General features: G+C 35.1%; 1 protein-coding gene across 3 annotated transcripts in view; it reads left to right on the top strand.

Annotated features, from left to right (window-relative positions):
* EVI5 (ecotropic viral integration site 5) overlaps nucleotides 1-19,211 on the top strand; it is a 237,856-nt gene that overhangs the window by 140,726 nt on the left and 77,919 nt on the right. For all 3 annotated transcript variants that reach the window (XM_030323539.1, XM_030323540.1, XM_032594340.1), the window contains 4 exons: nucleotides 4,139-4,273; nucleotides 7,201-7,341; nucleotides 8,671-8,829; nucleotides 18,764-18,910. In XM_030323539.1, the coding sequence (XP_030179399.1) occupies nucleotides 4,139-4,273; nucleotides 7,201-7,341; nucleotides 8,671-8,829; nucleotides 18,764-18,910 (582 nt within the window). The remainder of the gene's footprint in view (nucleotides 1-4,138; nucleotides 4,274-7,200; nucleotides 7,342-8,670; nucleotides 8,830-18,763; nucleotides 18,911-19,211) is intronic.

Here is a 19,211-nt window from a genome sequence, read left to right as displayed (position 1 = left end):
TGTCATTTAGTCTTCAAAAGGTCATTCCACCGTTTTGTCAACCCAGCTGCTTCAGAATGTTAGAAAACGTGTCAAGACTAGTGAATTCCATGAGCATGGGCCCATGCTTTGTGGAATACTATGATGATGGATAAGGCATTCTGTAAGTCCATAGGTGATAGTTTTGATAAAAGCATTGTGTGCAGGGAGGGCAAATTCATATCTGGAGTAAGTGTCTATTCCAATAAGAACAATGCTGCCCCTTTCATGATAAAAGCAGTCCATTGTAAGTAACCTGCCTGCCACCAGATAGCTGGCAAGTTACCCCAGTGAATGGTGTCATATCAGAGGCTCAGTGTTGGTCTTTGCTCTTGGCAGAGTGGACTCTCATCAGTGACCATAACCTTGGTGAATGGAAGTCTGTGTTGCTGAGATGCATAACCTCCATCCCTCCCACCATGGCTGTTATGTTCATAAGCCTATTGGACAATGTTGGGTGGCTGAGGAAAGAGGCTGACTGGTAACCACTGAATGGGTCATCTTATCCAATTAATTTTTAAAATTCTCTGCTGAGGTCACCCTTTGGTGAGCATTCACAGGGGAAACAAATAAATGTCTTTTTGTTTTTTAGCCCATTGAAAGAGGTCTGTCTATATCTTCCCCAGATTTTTTACCAATTTTCCCTTCCTCTACATTAAACTAAGGCACGTCTGGCATTTCCACTTCATTCGCTGTGAGCCACCTTTTGGTCCATTTTTCAGCCAACCAAACAAATGCCAGAACTTTTTCTAACTCCCTAAGCTGCAACAATAAATGAAGAGCCTATATGAATATTAAGAATGATTCCAATGAAAATACTTTTTGTCCAATAAAAATGCATATGAATATAAGTGGACAGGAATAATTGCCATATAGGAAGTTGATAATTGGGTGAAATTAACTTAGTGGTGTTAGGTTCATTCTGAATATTTTTTTTTAAGTATATCAATGCTTGTATAATTTTCATTAACATATTTGTATTAATAGACACGGAATCAAAACTTCCTCAAGCTCCAAACAATAGGGTCAGAAAACATCTACTTGGTGCAGGTGGTAGAATTGTAAAAATGCCCCGTGTTTATTATAATTTACTATGGTATGTAACACAAAATATTGAATAATGCTGTAAGTGCTACAATAGTTAGGAGGGAATTTATGTGGGGCGCCTGGGTGGCTCAGTTCCTTGAGTGTCCGACTTCGGCTCAGGTCATGATCTCCCGGTTTGTTAATTCCAGCCCCATGTCGGGCTCTATGCTGATAGCTCAGAGCCTGGAGCCTGCTTCGGATTTTGTGTCTCCTCCTCTCTCTGCCCCTCCCATGCTCATGCTTCTGCTCTGTCTCTGAATAATAAATAAACGTTGAAAAAAAATTTTTTTTAAAGGGAATTTATTTAAGAATATAGCAGTAGTTCAGAGAAAGGGCATGAATAAAAACAATGACAATGAAGATGGAGAGGAGCAAGCAAATTCAAGAGATACCTGGAAGAAAAGGTTTGGGTATGTTATGGGTTGACTAGAAGAGGGAAAGTTTTGGCTTGGCCAGTTGTTAGATGGTGGGATCCTTAGCAGAAATAGTATATACACGAGGAGGAAAAGATGGGGAGTTGACTTGTAACATGTTGAATGTGAGGTGAATATGCAGGCAACCAGACAGAGAAAACCAGTATCTAGTTGTAAATACGGATCTATAGCTTAGTAGAAAGATCTGGGCTGAAAATACAGATTTGAGTTTATATACTCTGTGTATCTATGTGTGTACTGTCCCTAGAGTTTCATCATATTCTCCTTCTTACCTTCTCTCTTTCCTTCTACTTTCCCCTTTTTACTGTTACATAGATTTTCCTTGGCAAGTTCATCCACTGCCTATACTGACTACATAGAGATAACAGCTAATACTGCCTATACATACAGACTATATTAGATAGCGGATTAAATCACATAGGATGAATCTACAAAATAAGAAAACAGAAAGATTAAGAGAAAACACACAATATTGAAACCCTGGGGACTGATAGACACATACACATGTACATGTACATATAATCGTACATACCTGTATGAAGTAGCAGAATTGGCAGAGGCAACAGAGAAGATAGGCAGTAGAACTATGGAGGAGTAGCACCTCAAAATTGAAAAAGTTTTAACAATGGTCAGTCAAATTCAGTAGACTATCCAGTGAAGGTAAGAGCTGAATAAAAGAACTTTCCATTGAGTTTTTTATACCATTACTGGGTATTGATGTTGTTAGTGATTGGAACAGTTTCAGTACAGGATGAGAACTAAAGCTAGTTTACAGTGGATTAAGAAACAACCCTGAATTCGAAGGGAAATATGAAAGGAGAAATAAGGTGTGTAAACTATGGAATTTAGAATTTATTCCTTGAACAATAGAAGATAATTCGATGTTTTATAAATTTTATTGATAAAAATGTGTCCCCAATGTTAGTATAGTTTTTTTTGTGCTTAGTTATATCACTTGGTTTATACCAGAGCAGTGATTTCATTCTCATATAGATCATTTGGGTTTGATATTTTCCTGGGTATCTCCTAATATAAAATTGTGGCAAACAAACCCGAACTACAGTTGTCAGGGCTTTAGATTAAGGCAAAAAATTCTAGTATTACTCATGAAATAACCATGATCTCATTAAACAAAAAATACGGCGCTTCCAGTTTGGATGTGGTCATTACAAAAGAGTGCCTTTTCCCTATTTAGCAAGGTAAGTATTTACTAAAGTGATAATACCTGCCACACATGTACTCCTTACATAGAAATACTGTTTTAATGGTGCCACAAAATTACTAGAAGAAACAATGTGTAATACATTGAATTAAAAAGTCCTCATTTTGTTTAGTAAGTGAACTATTAATATTTAAAAATCATCTTTTTGGGTAACTGGAGAAAGCGAATATCATGTTTTAATTAAGCATTTACTAGTTTTAAAATAAAGTTTTAATTTGATATCTGTCTTATTCCTAATATATTGAAGAGTGAAAGGAACTAATCTTTACTCAAGCTAGTTCAATAGGAGGTGGTTCTCTGTGACTCTTTTGGGATTTTCTTTTTCTTTACTGTGTAAATTAAATGGGAAATAATAGTTTCTTTTAGGAAGTCTTACATAATGGTGAATTATATGTCTTTTGCTTTTTTAAACAGCTTTTTATAGAAACTAGTTTAAAAAGGGATTTCTTAAATGGCTGCATTGGTGTTCACATTAAAAAGCAAGAAGGGACATGGAAAGGTTTCATGCTTCCATGGTTAATTTCTCTGTGCAGCAACTCCTTTCTCTGTTTCTAGCAGTGATTTTCATGCATATCCTTAAAGAGATCTACATTTCTAAGAGCAAATACATTTTTATTCTGTTGCAATTTAGGATGGTTCATATTACTATGGATGCCTTATTTTTATTTGTTACATTAAAAGAGAATTTTCAGTTAAATATTTACTTTTTTTTATACTGTGTACTTCTGTAGCATGTAACAGTGCTGTCCCATAGCAATATAATGTGAGCCACATATGCATTTTAAAATGCCATTTTAAAATGAGTACTTAATAATTATAGAAGAAATTAATATTCTTAAACTCTGTATGTAAAATATTATTTCAACCTTTAACCAATATAAAAATGCTTAATGAGGTGATTTTGCCTTTTTATTTCATATTAAGTCTTAAAATTCAGTTTGTATTTTATATCCTTTCTCAGTATGGACTATTTCAACCCACATTTCAAGTGCTCGGTAGCCACATGTGGCTAATGGCTACCCTACTGTACAGAGCATGTCTATAGAGTCAGAACAAATTCTTAGTATTTGGATGGATGGGAAAATAAAAGGAGACATTTATCTTCCATGAATTAGATTTGTTTAGTATAATATAATTTAGTATAATTTGTTTAGTATAGTTACCAACACAAAATAATGTGATCGTCTTTATAGATACCAAGCCTGGACTTTTTTATTCCTTGGAAAATCATTTGGAGGAGATAAGCTGGAAGTAGTGGGTAGATGGAACTTTTACATTTGGTTACCCTTAATAACTGTATTGTGTAATTGCATTTATTTTTATTGTATGTATATGTTCATACTTCTGTGGAATTTCATCATACGTCTATAACTTGTAGCATAAATGCAATTCCAACTACAATGAAGATTTTGTGCTGCAACTAGAGAAGGAATTGGTCCAAGCTCGTCTGAGTGAAGCTGAGTCTCAGTGTGCACTAAAGGAGATGCAGGATAAGGTCCTGGATATAGAGAAGGTGAGAACAATATAAATAGTGTCACTCCCAAATTAGAGGGGACATGTGATAAGATGAATTTATTGAGCAGTTAAATTGGACTTGGTGTTTTCATACATTGGAAACCTTACATACTAGTTACTAAGAGAGGAAAGGACAAAGAAAATGAGATTCTTAGTTATTCTTTGTTGTTGCCATACTACTCAAAGCCCCTTTTTTTTAAGGGTTAAAAAAGCAAAACAAAAAACATTAGAGCCCTTTTAGAGGAAGACAAGCAGGGTAATGTTGATATGAATAATACTTAAACGTTGAAGAAGAGAAACTTAGGGAATACATATTAATGGTTGTCTTCAAATATTATAGTATCTTCATCTAGTGGGATATGACTAATACATAAACGTGTCAGAAAAAATTTCATCTGCGTGTAACTGTTAAAACTTTGCTAGCTACATAAGCCACCTCAGGATATGTAGGAAGATCTTAGCCCAAGGCATATTTAGGGAAGCTAATTTACTTCTTTTCAGGATTACTAAAGAATTTTAAGGATTAGATAAGTTAGTAGAAATAGAAATGCTTTTAGATTTCTTGTAACTCTCAGACTTGAGAGTCTGTGTTCCAGATCACAAACTCTGAATCTCTTTTTTGTCCTCTATGAAATCATTGATGGCTTGGGCTCTATGTTAAGTGTTCTTTTTATCTTTATAGTATCTAGCTATGTGAATAAAAGCCTGAGCGCTTGGGTGGCTCAGTCAGTTAAGTGTCTAACTCTTGGTTTCTGCTCAGGTCATGATCTCACTGTTTGTGAGTTCGATCCCTGCATTGGGCTTTCTGCTGACACAGAGGCTTCTTGGGATTCTCTGCATCCCTCTCTCTCTGCCCCTTCCCCACCACCCCTACTCCCGCCTATCTCTCAAAATAAATATAAATAAATTAAAAATATTTTTTGAAAAGCCTCATAAATAATGAACATGACAGATAGCCTCAAGTTGTTCTTATTTCTTTATGAACTAAAGCAGGTGTAACTACCATCAGTAGTGGAATAATTTTGCTAGAAAACTGATTGCTATTTTTACACTATTTTTGGAGAATTTTTTCTCCTATTTGTTGAGAAAAAAGCCAGCAAGAATGCTGTAAAAAAATGTATAACAGAATATTTGGTTTCTAAGTTGGAGTACCTTGGGTTCTGTGATGTAGATAAGAATCTGGATCGTTCAGTTTTGAAAATTTGGAATTTGAAAATTTGGAATAAGTATCCTTGGGTCCAGTTTAATAATGGATTTCTTGGGGTGCCTGGGTGGCTCAGTTGGTTGAGCGACTGACTTAATTTCGGCTCAGGTCATGATCTCACAGTTATGAGGTCAAGCCCTGCATCAGGCTCCATGTGGAGACCACTTGGGAGTCTCTCTCTCTCCGTCTGTCTGCCTGTGTTCTGCTCACATGTGCTTGCACGTGCATGCATGCTCTTTCAAAATAAATAAACAAGCTTTAAAAAAAAATTATAAAAGTAGATTTCTTAAGTAGCTATGTTGGTATTTATGTTATAGAGTAGAAAGGAAATTAGAAGGCTTCATGCTTCCTATGGTTAATTTCTTTGTGTAGGAAATACAGGAATTCTTTGTGTAGGAATATATAGTAAATTTCTGGTTTTCAATTGGAAGATATTTATAGTCCATCATAAAAATGTGTAGTTGGCAAGAATAACTTTTTTATCTCTGTGGGCTAAAATCTTCATCCTACCATGAAATATTTTAGATAGAAAATTTCACAGATTCAGGACTTGAAATCTCAGTAGTACTTAAGTTTACCTAAGGAGCTTTTACTAGAGCCTAATTCAGGATCTCTTGGTCATGGCACAGAGCAATGTAATAGGGGCTACACTGTATCCCAAGATGGGTCTGTCAGTATGGTAAGGAATCAGTCTAAATCTTGTACTCTTGAAGCAAATATTTAGATCACCTTGGTGTTAATTTCTTAATCCTGATATAAATAGTGGCTAATGTACAAAGATTTTACACTCCTTTCCAAAGTAACATGCTGAAAAAATACAACAAAAAGGATTTTGGACTCTTCTTTTCCATAAATCTTTAAAATGTAAATGTTGTTCATGCTTTGTTTGGAGACCTAATCAGAGGTTAGTAAGCTTATTGTCATGTTGAAAAACATTTTTAATCATGTTGCTTCAAAACGCTGATTAGTGTTTTACTAATAAAGCAGAGTTAGACTTTCTCTGTCCTCAAAATTAAGCACAATTACCCTCATACATTCCTGGTGGGATTGTAAAACAGTGCATTGGCTTTGGAAAAGCTTGACAGTTTCTTAAAAAGTGCAAAATTAGCTTCTGCTCCAGCAATTCTCCTTAGTATAAAACTCAAGAGAATTAGAAACCAGGTCCATACAAACACTTTTACATTAATATTCATGGCAGCATTTTCATAATGGCCGAAAAGTGGAAGCAACCTAAATGTCTGTCATTGGATGAATGGATAGATAAAATGTAGAATATACATAAAATGTAGAATATACACACAGGGAATATTATTTGTCAATAAAAAGCAATGAACCTTGAAAACATAAGTGAAAGAAGCCAATCATAAAAGGCCACATTCCATTTGCATGAACTGTCCAGAATAGACAAATCCATAAAGACAGAAAGTAGACGAGGGGTTGGCCGGGGGTTGAGGGAGGGAAAATGTGAGTGACTGCTAATGGTTATAATGTTTCTTTTTGTGGTGATTAAAATGTTCTGAAAGCAGATTGTGATGATGGTTGTACAATCCTGTGAATACTCTTAAAACCACTGAAGGGTAAGTTTCATGGTTTGTGATTTATATCTCAGTAAAACTGTAAAATGAAGTGCAGTTACATATGGGCCAAAATAGCTTATTATATATGTTTTATTTTATTTTTTAAATTAACAAAAATCCCAAGTTATGTTTTTTCTGGTTTAGAGAAACAACTCCTTTCCTGATGAGAATAACATTGCAAGGCTTCAGGAAGAACTCATTGCTGTGAAACTGAGAGAAGCAGAAGCTATTATGGGTTTGAAAGAACTTAGACAACAAGTCAAGGATTTAGAGGAACACTGGCAGGTATATCAGTATATTTTTGCATGCTTTTTAGAAAGTGGGTAAAACCGGAGTATCCAATTTGTGTGAGTCTGAAGTAGCTGATGATCAACACCAGGATTTGAGTTTAAAGTGAGAAAGTTCCTTGAAATGTAAAAATCTGAGAGCACTTATAAGTTGAAAGTACCTTCAAGCTGCTTCTCCCTTTTAAATCCTCATAAATAAATAAAAGATAAAATAGAAATCAAGTCACGTTGTTACTGTATCATTGTGATTTATATAACTTCTTCTAAAGAACGAAAATTTTCCTTTATATAGCATATACAGCACATATTTCTTCTGCTGATGCTAAATCCATTGATCAGTATGAAACAGCCCAAGGGTGATACCAGTATAAATTTGTCTATACATTCGTAACCTCTTTTGAAAATTGGTTATCTCACAAAATAAATCAGTCACTTATATGTCCTCAAATTTATTCACATATGAGGGAAACTCTTGACAAGGAACAAAAAAAAACAATCTAGAAGATTCTGTGGTAGCTCAGTTGATTAAGCATTAGACTTGGGCTCAGGTCACGATCTCCTGGTTTGTGAGTTTGAGCCCTGCGTCAGACTCTATGCTGACAGCTCAGAGCCTGGAGCCTACTTCGGATTCTGTGTTTCCCTCTCTCTCTCTGCCCCTCCCCTTCTTGTGTTCTGTCTCTTTCTCTCTCTCAAAAATAAATAAACATTAAAAAAAAATCTAGAAGACAGAAGGGAGAGCGGAAAGAAGAAAACAGTATATACCATTTCAGAGTAGTGACTTTGGTTTGAAATTGGGGTGTGGCTACATCTAGCAAAGACTGAAATTAGTCCTTGACATTACCATAAATGTATCAGGCAGCAATAAACTGGAAATTAAGAACAACAAAACTGATCCTTCACCATGGATATTTTGAGAACACTCCTAATATTACCTCCATAATTCATGAATAGCCCCATTTTTTTCTTTGCTTGGGATTTAGTTAACATTGTGGAAATCTCTCTTATAAAAAATTGAGGGTGAAAATTATATTCTTTACAATAATCAATCCATAGTATAAACAGATTTGAACTATATCTGAGCTTGTATTCCAGATCTGCCACTTATTGGCTTTGTGACCTTTCTGAAGTTACTTAATTGCCATTTCTGTTTTCTGACCTGTATAATGAAGATAATAGTTGCCTAACTTTTAAGGTTTTCTGGGGATTAAATAAAATAATGTATACATAATGCTTAATATAGTACTGGGCATGAAGTAAGTGCTCAGGAAAGTTAGCTCTTATTTTGATACTAGGAATATGTGTTGTAACCTAATTTTTTGTCTTTCAGCGCCACTTAGCTCGTACTACTGGGAGGTGGAAAGATCCACCAAAGAAGAATGCTGTGAATGAGTTACAGGATGAACTGATGACCATTCGACTTAGAGAAGCTGAAACTCAGGCAGAAATAAGAGAAATAAAACAAAGGATGATGGAAATGGAAACACAGGTATGATGGGAAAGCCCAGTAGCTTTAAAAAATAACATTACCAGATCAAAAGTTTATGCACAGGTTATATCATCCCTAGAATAGAGCCAGAAGAATAGAGCTAAAAGTCTAGACTGTAATTTCCTAGCCCAAATGGAAAGGGCTAAAAATTGTAGTCTTTGATATCAGAGATTTAGTGTCTTCTTTGACCCAGTCAGCAAAGTTTAAGCAAGTCATAAAACTATACATTATTAACTTTGTTGCCTTGTTGTACAATTTGAGAGAAAATATTCATGTAGAGCAAATTTTTTCAACCTTGACTCTATTACCAGGTAATTCTTGAACCAGATAATTCTTTATTGTGGGGACTGGCCTGTGCATTGTAGGATGTTTAGCAGCATCCTTGTCCTCTACCTACTAGGTCCCAGTAGCACTGTGGTTCTCACCCCAGGTTTTGACCAAAAGCATCTCCACAGATTGCCAGATGTCCCCTGGGGGCAAAATTGCCCCTCATCGAAAACAGTTGGTGCAGAATATAATGTGAATGATGCTTCCTTATATGTAATGTGGTAACTCTGAGCAGTTAATTCCAAAATTATACTTCTTTCTAAGTCTTCTCTTTCTGTGATAAATTCTGTCTTAAATATACTTGACTTAACATTTGCACAATCCTTTTTAATGAGCCCATTTGCATTATAAAGTACATTTGGTTTTTATGTGGTACATTTGTGTGGACCACATTCTGGATTCTCTGCAATGTTATTTGGTTTTCAAAATAGTCAGTAGGGGGCATAGTTAACTCATGTATCATTCTGTATACATATGTGCAAAATGATCATCCCAACTTTAACATGATAACATGAATCTGTAAATCCTTTAGATTAAATAGATTTTGTTTTATGTTGTTCCAAGTTATTTTCTTGTATTTTTCATTACAATTGACTATAACAGTGAAATTCTGAAAAGTAGAAATCCAGTTTTTATAATTGAAAGTTTTATTTTTATAACAGATTTTATCTCATTGTACACATTAAAGATAGAAACACAGCTTTTAAGCCAGTGTTCGGGTTTTGTTTCACAGTGGTGAATGAATGAAATCAATGAACATAATTTTCAGAACTGTTGAATACAAAGAACTGTTTAGTCACCAGAGAGAACTTAACTGAAAAATCAGTTGCACAAACTACATTTAATATAATTCACAATATGACATGATGGACATTAACTAATAATTTCATACTATATGTAAGTCAGGTTATTATGTTGTACACCTTAGACTTACACAGTGCTGTATATCAATTATATCTCAATAAAACTGGAAAAATGTTTAATTTAGAAATCTGGTAACTAAAGAGTTTGATAGAAACTGCTATGGAAAATAGGAGGGGGAATTAATTCCAACTAGATGGTTTAGGGAAAGGCTTCCTAAGGAATTTGTATTTTGAACTGTACCTGACAGAGTGTAATTTTGGATGCATTTTGATGAAAGAGAAATGGTGTAAGGCACTTGTTCCTAAATGCCAGTGCTTGAACTGGTGATGATTCATATCTAACGTCCAGATGAAGAGATTTGTCCTTGTTGATACATGTAGTTTCAGTTCCTTCATTTTAGTGACTTTCAGAAAATACCACCTAGTAAGTACACCTTAGTTTATTGAGCCACACTCTTCCTTCTTTGTACCAGTTTTTGCTATTACAAATAATGCTACTCTGAATATTATTGCACCTGTTTCCTTGTGTATAGCTCTACGAGTTTCTTCAGTACTGGGATTCTTATCTTTTTTTGTATGCTATGAACCCCTTTGGCAGTCTGAAATCTCCAGATCCTTTCTCCAAATAATGTTTTTAGGGGTGCCTGGGTGGCTCAGTTGATTAAGCGTCCAACTTTAAAAAAAAATTTTTTTTAACGTTTATTTATTTTTGAGACAGAGAGAGACAGAGCATGAATGGGGGAGGGTCAGAGAGAGGGAGACACAGAATCTGAAACAGGCTCCAGGCTCCGAGCTGTCAGCACAGAGCCCGACGCGGGGCTCGAACTCACGGACCGCAAGATCATGACCTGAGCCGAAGTCGGCCGCCCAACCGACTGAGCCACCCAGGCGCCCCAAGTGTCCAACTTTTGATATTGGCTCAGGCTCAGGTTGTGATCTCACAGTAGTAGGATAAAGCCCCACCTCGGGCTCTGCACTGAGCTTGGAGTGTGCTTGGATTTCTTTCTCAACCCTCTCTGCCCCTCCCCTTCTCGTGCTCTCTTTCTCTATCTCAAAATAAATAAAAAATGTTTTTTCATGCATAAAGTAAAAATACACAGGATTGCAAAACAAGCCAGTTATATTGAGGTACAGTTCTCAAAATACTGAAAAATAAACAAGTTTATGATATAGAACACATACAGGGACATACACAACACATTGCAGGATTAGGTTTTTAATATTTTAGATTTTTCTTACCTACGTTAGAATGTAATATAATTTTCCTTTTGGGGGATACTCTCCTAGGTTTGGTATGAAAGTTATAATAAGTTTATGGAATAAATCAGATTGTATTTTATCTTTTTATTTCTACAAAATTTTGTCTAAGATTAGAATTACCTCTTGAATATTTGCTGGAATCCATTCCTTTAAATAGGCTTATCTTTTTGTCTTGTTTTTTTGGGAATAGTAACTATTGGTCCTACTTATTGAAGGCTTATAGACCTTTTCAGGTGTTCTGTTTGTTCTTGAGTCTCATTTGGTAAGACGTGTTTGCTTGGGAAGACACATTTCATCTAAACTTTCAAATTCATCACTTACAGTTGTTGAGGGTGTCTTTTTAAAAAAATTATTTTTACTAGGTCAATATTTAGGTCTTTTTTCATTTCTAATAGTGTTTATTTGTGTTTATGTTCTTGAAAAGTGTTTGTAGAAGTTTGCCAGTTTTTTTCAGAGGTTTGCCATTTTTAGTAATATTTCTAAAGACTGGATTTTTCATTTTTGTTGGTCCTCCATGTTGTACCATAGTTTTCTATATAATTTAGTTCTGTTATTATATCCTTTTATTATTTGTTGCTTGGGCTTCATCTTTTTTCACCTTTATTTGTACTCCTACCTATGTTTTCTTTTCTAATATATTTTTTATTCTTCAGTTCCATGCTTTTGACTTCCCTTGTGATTGCTTGTTTGACTCAAGATTTGTTTACAAGTATGTTTTGTATTTCCAAATGTATAGATTTCTGGTTCACTTCATTAGTAGTTTATGTCATTAGTTTAACGAAATTGCTTTGTGGTCACAGATTGTAGTCTGTAGAGTCTTACTTATATTAGATCAAACTTCTTCATTATACTGTTTGTATCTTCTATATTTTTTCTAGTTGTGTGTATCACCTGATGTTTCAAATACTAACAAATAGATACCTTCTCTTGTGATTGTAGATTTGTTTCTCCTTAGATTATGAGTTTTTTGGCTTAAAATATTCTGAGCCGCTTTTAGAGGGACACACAAATTTTTAATTGTCATTTTTTTTTGTAGTAAATGAATCTTATTAGGGGCACCTGGGTGGCTCAGTTGGTTAAGCGCCAGACTCTTGATCTTGGATCAGGTTATGATCTTATGGTTTGTGAGATTGAGCCCTGCATCGGGCTGTGCACTGACAGCATGGAGCCTGTTTGGGATTTTCTCTTTCTCTTTCTCTCTCTCTCTCTCTGCCCCTTCCCTGCTTGCTTGCTCTCTCTCTCTCTTAAAATAAATAAACTTTACAAAAGTTTAAAATGAATCTTATTATATACTGACCCTCTTTATCTTTCAGGTTGCATTTTGATTTAGTCTATCTTAATACAGTTATCTAAGATGTTTATTTTATTTTTTAAGTTTATTTATTTAGAGAGAGTGTGCAAGCAGAAGTGGGGGAGGAAAAGAGTGAGAGGGAGAGAGAGAGAGAATCCCAAGCATGCTCTGCACTGTCAGCACAGAGCCTGATGTGGGACTCAAATTCATAAACCGTGAGATCGTGACCTGAGCCAAAATGAAGAGTCGAATGCTCAACCGACTAAACCACCCAGGCACCTCTAAGCTGTTCTTTTTCAGTCTCTGCCTTATTTATCTTTGTCCATCTTTTTAATTTCAGCCTGTTGATATCTTTGATAAACTGCATATAGATGAACATTTTTTAAAATCCAGTTTGACAAATGGTTGTACAACTCCTGACTGTACTAAACTGCTGAAGTGTAGGTACACTTTAAGTGGGTGACTTTTATGTGTATGTCTCAATAAAGCTCTAAAAATGCAGTCCCAGTCTCTTTTAGCAGTCATCGTTAGTCCGTGTTTGATGATTCAGTTTGGATTAATATCTGTCACCTTGCTAGCTATTTCTGTTCCATCTGTTCTTTATATCTTTTATTTTTCTATTTCCTCTTGGATTTATTGGGCATTATGATTCCATTTTATCTCCACAAGTGACTTCTTTATACTCCTTAATTTTTTTTTTTTTTTTTTTTTTTTACTGGTTGCTCTAGGTTTTTCAATATACACCTAATGAGAGCTAATCTTCAAATAATATTCCTCACATGTAGTATAAGGACCTTACAACAGTATATTCCCAGTTCTTCCTCCTATCCTTTGTGCTCTTTGTTGTCATATATTTTGCTTTTACATATAGTACAAATATGTCATATGTGCTACTAGTCTTGCTTTAATCAGTTACCTTTCAGAGAAATTAAAAAAAAATTTAATGATATTTATTTCCTTCAATTATTCCATTTTTCAGCATTCTATTTTTTTGTACAGATCCATGTTTCTGTCTGGTGTCATATTCCTTCTGCTTAAGAAATCTCTTTAACATGTCTTGTACTGCTGGTCAGCTGGCAGTGGATTTTTAGTTTTGTTTCTTTGGGAAAGTATTTCTCCAATTTTAAAATATATATTTGCTGGATATTGAAATCTGGGTTGTTGTTTTTCCTTCAACACTTAAAGTTACTCTTCTTGTCAGTAACCATGCAAGCCAGAATTCTGTTATAATTTTTGTTTATCTGCATGTAATGTGTTTTATCCTCTGGTTACTTTTAAGATTTTCCCTTTTGTTTTTAGCACTCTGAATATGAAATGACTTGTTGTATTTTTTGTTTTGTTTGTTTCCCTCTGAGTTTCTTGGACCTGTGGATTTCTCTCTACCATGAAATTTGGAAAATTCTTGGTTATTCTTTCTTCAGATATTTCTTCTGTCCATTCCATTTTCTTTTCTCCTCCTGGGATTCCCATTACACATACGTTAGATTAATTGATATTGATAGTAACTCTTTGATGCTCTTTTCTTTTTTCTTCTCATTATTCTCTTTGTGTTTCAGTTTCTATTGTGTTAAATATTTCTATTGACTTATCTTTAAGTTCACTGATTCTTTGCTCCACTTTGGGAGTTGTCTGATGAGCCATTGAAGGCATTCTTCACATCTGTTACTGTGTTTTTCCTTTCTAGCATTTCTGTTTGATTCTTACAGTTTTCATTTCTCTGCTTATATTAAGTATGTGATCTTGAATGTTTTTAACCTTTCTCTTAGAACCTTTAGCATGTTAATTACAGTTATTTTAAATTCCCTGTTAGTTAATTTTAATATCTGTGTCCTATATGAGGCCATTTCTGTTGATTGCTTTGTCTCTTGGTAGTGTTTTGTTTTTTCTTTTTCCTATGCTTTGTAATTTTTTGTTGAAAACTGAGTGTCTAGTGTAGGACAGTAGACTAAGGTAAGTAGTTTTTATGCCTGGAAATGGGCATACCTTTTCTTCTGGTAGGCCTTTAATGTGGGGGATTTGAGTTAATATAGTCAGGAGTTGGGCTGGTTTTGAGGTTTGTTGTTTCTGTGGTTACCCTCATTGCACCACAGGCTTCAAATTCCTCTAACACTGTCTTATTTTTAGATTAGGGGCTGGTTTGCCAGAGGCTTTTCTCAATGTCTTTTAGGTCTTCCTTGTGTATAGCACTTCAGAGAGAGTCTGTCTCCAGCAGTATTCCACTCTTACTTGTTACAGGAAGTTGGAGGGCCAGAGTGTTCCCCATTGTTTTGATAAAGCCTCAGTCTTAGGCTGCATTGTGCCCCTGGATCTGGAGTGTTTGACTTTCTTAGTGCTCCTGCCCTACCACCAGCTATAGTCCTAGGCCCAAAATATAGTCCTGTCCCTTTCTCAGATATGGTGGTTTCCCCAGTGTTCTAAGGGCACCAGTGTTTCTGATAGTAATGGATGAAACCTTTTATTCTGTAGAGGAACTAAGCAAGGTTTAGTGCTTCTGTATTGGCTGCTGCTCTCCTCCCTCAAGCTTTTACTATGGAGATCTCTTTCTCAAGGCTTTCATCCATCTTTTTTGTGTGTACCTGTTGGGGTCCATGAAGAAAAAGTGTACAAAAGCTTGTGAACTGTTTTGCTCCGTTAGGCTCCACACTCTCTAGCCAGCCAATACTTGGCCTCTGGCTAAATTATTCTTAACAGTTTCTGGCTTCATCTGCCCTGTCTGTCCTTAGATTTGGGGTTAGTTTGTTGCCCTGTGTGCTCACCTCTCTGGTTTCAACAAAAGTCATTAATTGAGTTTGGCCAGCTTTTTTTTTTTTTTTTTTTTTTTAATTGAAAGGGTGGAAACAATCCTCTTCTACTCTATATCCTCATCAGAAATCAAAACTGTTTATTATGATATATTTGAAAATTTTTTACTTCATTTCTTTTTTGTGTTTTTTTCCTTTCTTGCTTTTTATTGGATTTAGATGTTTCTTTCTCTTCTGCTAGTTTGACTTTTATAATTCCATTTGTTTTCTATTAGTGTTTATTACCTGAAAAAAAAGTCCCATCTGAGACTAAACAGAGTTTGATGTTGATAATTATCTCCATCTTCCTTTAAAAGTGTGTAAGGGCCTTAGAAGATCTCTATATGCTCTTCTTCCATTTCCAATCTTGTATCTTACTATTGTACATTTTTTATATCTCTAAATTATTAGACATTATTGTTCTATGGAGTCAGGGCTTATTTAGATTTGTCTACTTGTTTGCTGCGTTTTTGCTCTCTCTCACTTTTATTTAACAGTTTTTTTACAATTTCAATCATGAATTGTAAACTCTCACTTTCTTAAAATAGGTGTACTTTTTCGCACTCTTATAGTTTAGCTAAATGTACTGTTGTAGGATGAAATTTATTTTTTTAAGCACTACAGGTTTTTCCTATTGATGTCTGATTTGTCTCTTTTTTTTTTTTTTTTTGTAGTTATTTATTTTGAGAGAGAGAGAGAGAACGTGCTAGCAGGGGAGGGGCAGAGAGAGAGACAGGGGGAGAGAGAAAACCCCAAGCTGGCTTTGCACTTCCAGCCCAGAGCCCCTTGTGGGGCTCCAACCCATGAACTCTAAGGTCATGACCTGAGCTGAAATCAAGAGTCAAGTACTTAAGCAACTGAGCCCCCCAGATGCCCCTGTCTCGTCTTCTCTTTAGCATTCTGTTTTGTTAAAATGTATCTTATTGAGGGTTTATTTGTATTTATCCTGTTTGGAATTAGTTGTGCTTCATGAATAGTAGATTCATATATATATATTTCTTCCAGTTGTAAAAAATTCTCAACTATTGTTGTCTCTTAGACCATTATATCTAATCTTTTTGTTTTCTGTTTTATCCTGCAACCCCTATTAGGTGTATTTTGTACCTCCTTACTCTCTTTACCTCTTCTGGGACACTATCTTCAATGTATCTAATCTCCTATTTAATCCTTTAATTAATTTTTAATATGTTTGGCTATATTAACTTCTAGAAAATGTATTTGGTTGTTTTTCAAATTTGCTAAATGTTTTTTGATAGTTACTTGTTCTATGCTTATGTTTTTGCTTCCTCTTTTTATGTCTAAAAAAATTAAAAAAAAATTTTTTTTGGTTTATTTATTTTTGAGAGAGAGACAGAGCATGAGCAGGGGAGGGGCAGAGAGAGAGGGAGACACAGAATCCGAAGCAGGCTCCAGGCTCTGAGCTGTCAGCACAGAGCCCGACGCGGGGCTCGAACCCACGAACCACAAGATTATGACCTGAGCCGAAGTCGAACGCTTAACCGACTGAGCCACCCAGGCGCCCCTATGTCTAAAAATTTTAAACAAAATATTTTATATAAAGTCCTTACGTGATTATTTTGTTATCTAGAGTTTTAAAAAAATCTGTCATTGCTATCCTTTTTTCTACTGTTTTCTCACTCATCATCAATTTGGCGTTTTGTTTAATGTGTATAGTTTGTGATGATGGGTCATGGACTTGTATTGAGTGGTGCAAGGAGGAGTTCTATTTGTGGGAATTCTTTGCAGCTTATGTTGAAGGTGTGTCCCTCTCAAGTGTGGTTATTTGTTTAGTCGTAGGAGGAAAGATAGTAAAAAGAGGTTGTGGAAGAACATTTTGTATGTAAGTACTAAGTACTTGAGCACTAAGAAGTTCACTGTTTATTTTGTAGACATATAGTGAGTCAGGAAGATGAGTAAAAGTAAGGATGAAGAAACCCAGAAGTGGTAGAATGTTTTGGAGTTTAAATCTATTAGATGATGTGGATCTTTTATTAAAACTCGAGGCAGGTTTGGGGCACCTGGGTGGCTCAGTTGGTTAAGCGACTGACTTCGGCTCAGGTCATGATCTCGCAGTTTGTGAGTTCGAGCCCTATGTCAGGTTCTGTGCTGACAGCTCAGAGCCTGGAGCCTACTTCAGATTCTGTGTCTCCCCCTCTCTCTACCCCTCCCCTACTTACGCTTTGTGTCTCTCTGTCTCTCAATAATAAATAAACGTTAAAAAAAAAATAGCTCAAAAAAAAAACTGCAGGCAGGGTCATTTTCATAGAGTGAGGCAGAATGGATATAATAATAATAACAACCAAGGATTTATTAAGTATCTGTTAAATTTCAGGCATTGTGTGAGACTCCTTGCATAAACTTTTTTCATATGACTGCTACAACATAGACTTTAAATTTTTTAAAGATTTTATTTATTTTTGAGAGACAGATATAACACAGACTTTAAATTCGAGTGGTAATATCTATGCTTATAACAGTGTACTGAAATTGGATGGGATTAGATAACTTTACTATGGGTGAAAAACTATAAAATGAGGAGCCAGATTTTCCTGTCTTCGGTTATAAAATCCCTACTGTTTCAGACCCCTAATAGAATATTTTGGGGTTGAGAGAAATCAGGCTGCATGAAGCTTGAATGGGAAGACTACCTCATGTCAGTCACCTTAAGGTCTATATAATTTCTTAGCATGTTCTATAATTACAATAAATTAAGCAGCTAGCATATATTGAGTTCTTACTATATATTAAGGCCTGCTGCATGTAATCTCTCATTTAATACTAAAGACAACTAAATGAAAAATTGGTCTTATTTTTATATACATTTTTCAGATGAGGAAATAGAGACTCAAATATTATAACTAGTTTAGATAATGACCGAATAACAAGTCAGAGTTCAAAACCAGTCCATGCACTATAAAAAGACTGTGCTGTACATGGGAGGAATGTAAAAGTGCACATGACACATTTTATGACATCAGGGATTTTACAGTTCAGTAAATGGTGATGGTACTTTTCAGTCAGTCTGTACTTTCTTTTGAGAACTGGAAATAGGAGTCAAATTCATCATATTCCTGTATGTACTCATTTGTGTGACACTGCCTGTTGCACAATTTAATACCTTCAAGTTCTGTGTAAACATTCTTAAAGTTTATAGATATTTATTGTATAAATGAAAATATTGAGCTGTAGGAAGAGTTTTTGATATGGACCTTAAGTATTCTTTTGGATGGCTTGAGTTTTAAAGCACTTTTGTATACTTTTTTCTTTTTAGTATTTATTTGTTAAAAAAAAACTTTATCTGTATCTAATAATAACATTTTATATAATGTTACTGAGGTATAAAATGGAGAGGTAGAAATATATAAGTTTTTTCGGGTCTTTATAGTCTGAGTATTTATATTTTTAATTACTAGAATCAGATCAATAGTAACCATCTTCGAAGAGCGGAACAAGAGGTGATCAGTCTACATGAGAAGGTGCAGTATCTTTCTGCACAGAACAAAGGACTACTTACTCAATTAAGTGAAGCAAAGCGCAAACAAGCAGAGATTGAATGCAAGGTAAATATATCAACTACCTAATGTTTTTGTCAAAATAATAATGCCTTTTTGTTTTGTCTCATTATTATCTTAAAACCAAATAAAACCAAAAAGAACTAGCTGTGTTTCCAACTTTTCCTGAACTTGGTTTGGTGGTTGCTTTCAGACAAGGTTAACTCATCATGCCTTGAGGTGGATTTCAGGCAGGAAACTTCATTTTCACCTACTTGGTTAAATGCTAGTGTAGGGAATTAAGTTAGCCAGGTGGTTGAAAATTGATATCTCTGTACAATTTTTATTTTGACTTGTAACCCTTTAAAAA

This window comes from Lynx canadensis, chromosome C1 (genome assembly GCF_007474595.2).
Source record: "Lynx canadensis isolate LIC74 chromosome C1, mLynCan4.pri.v2, whole genome shotgun sequence".
NCBI classification, from domain to species: domain Eukaryota; kingdom Metazoa; phylum Chordata; class Mammalia; order Carnivora; family Felidae; genus Lynx; species Lynx canadensis.
Note: the sequence above shows the minus strand (reverse complement) of the source record. Positions and strands in the feature narration are given on the sequence as shown.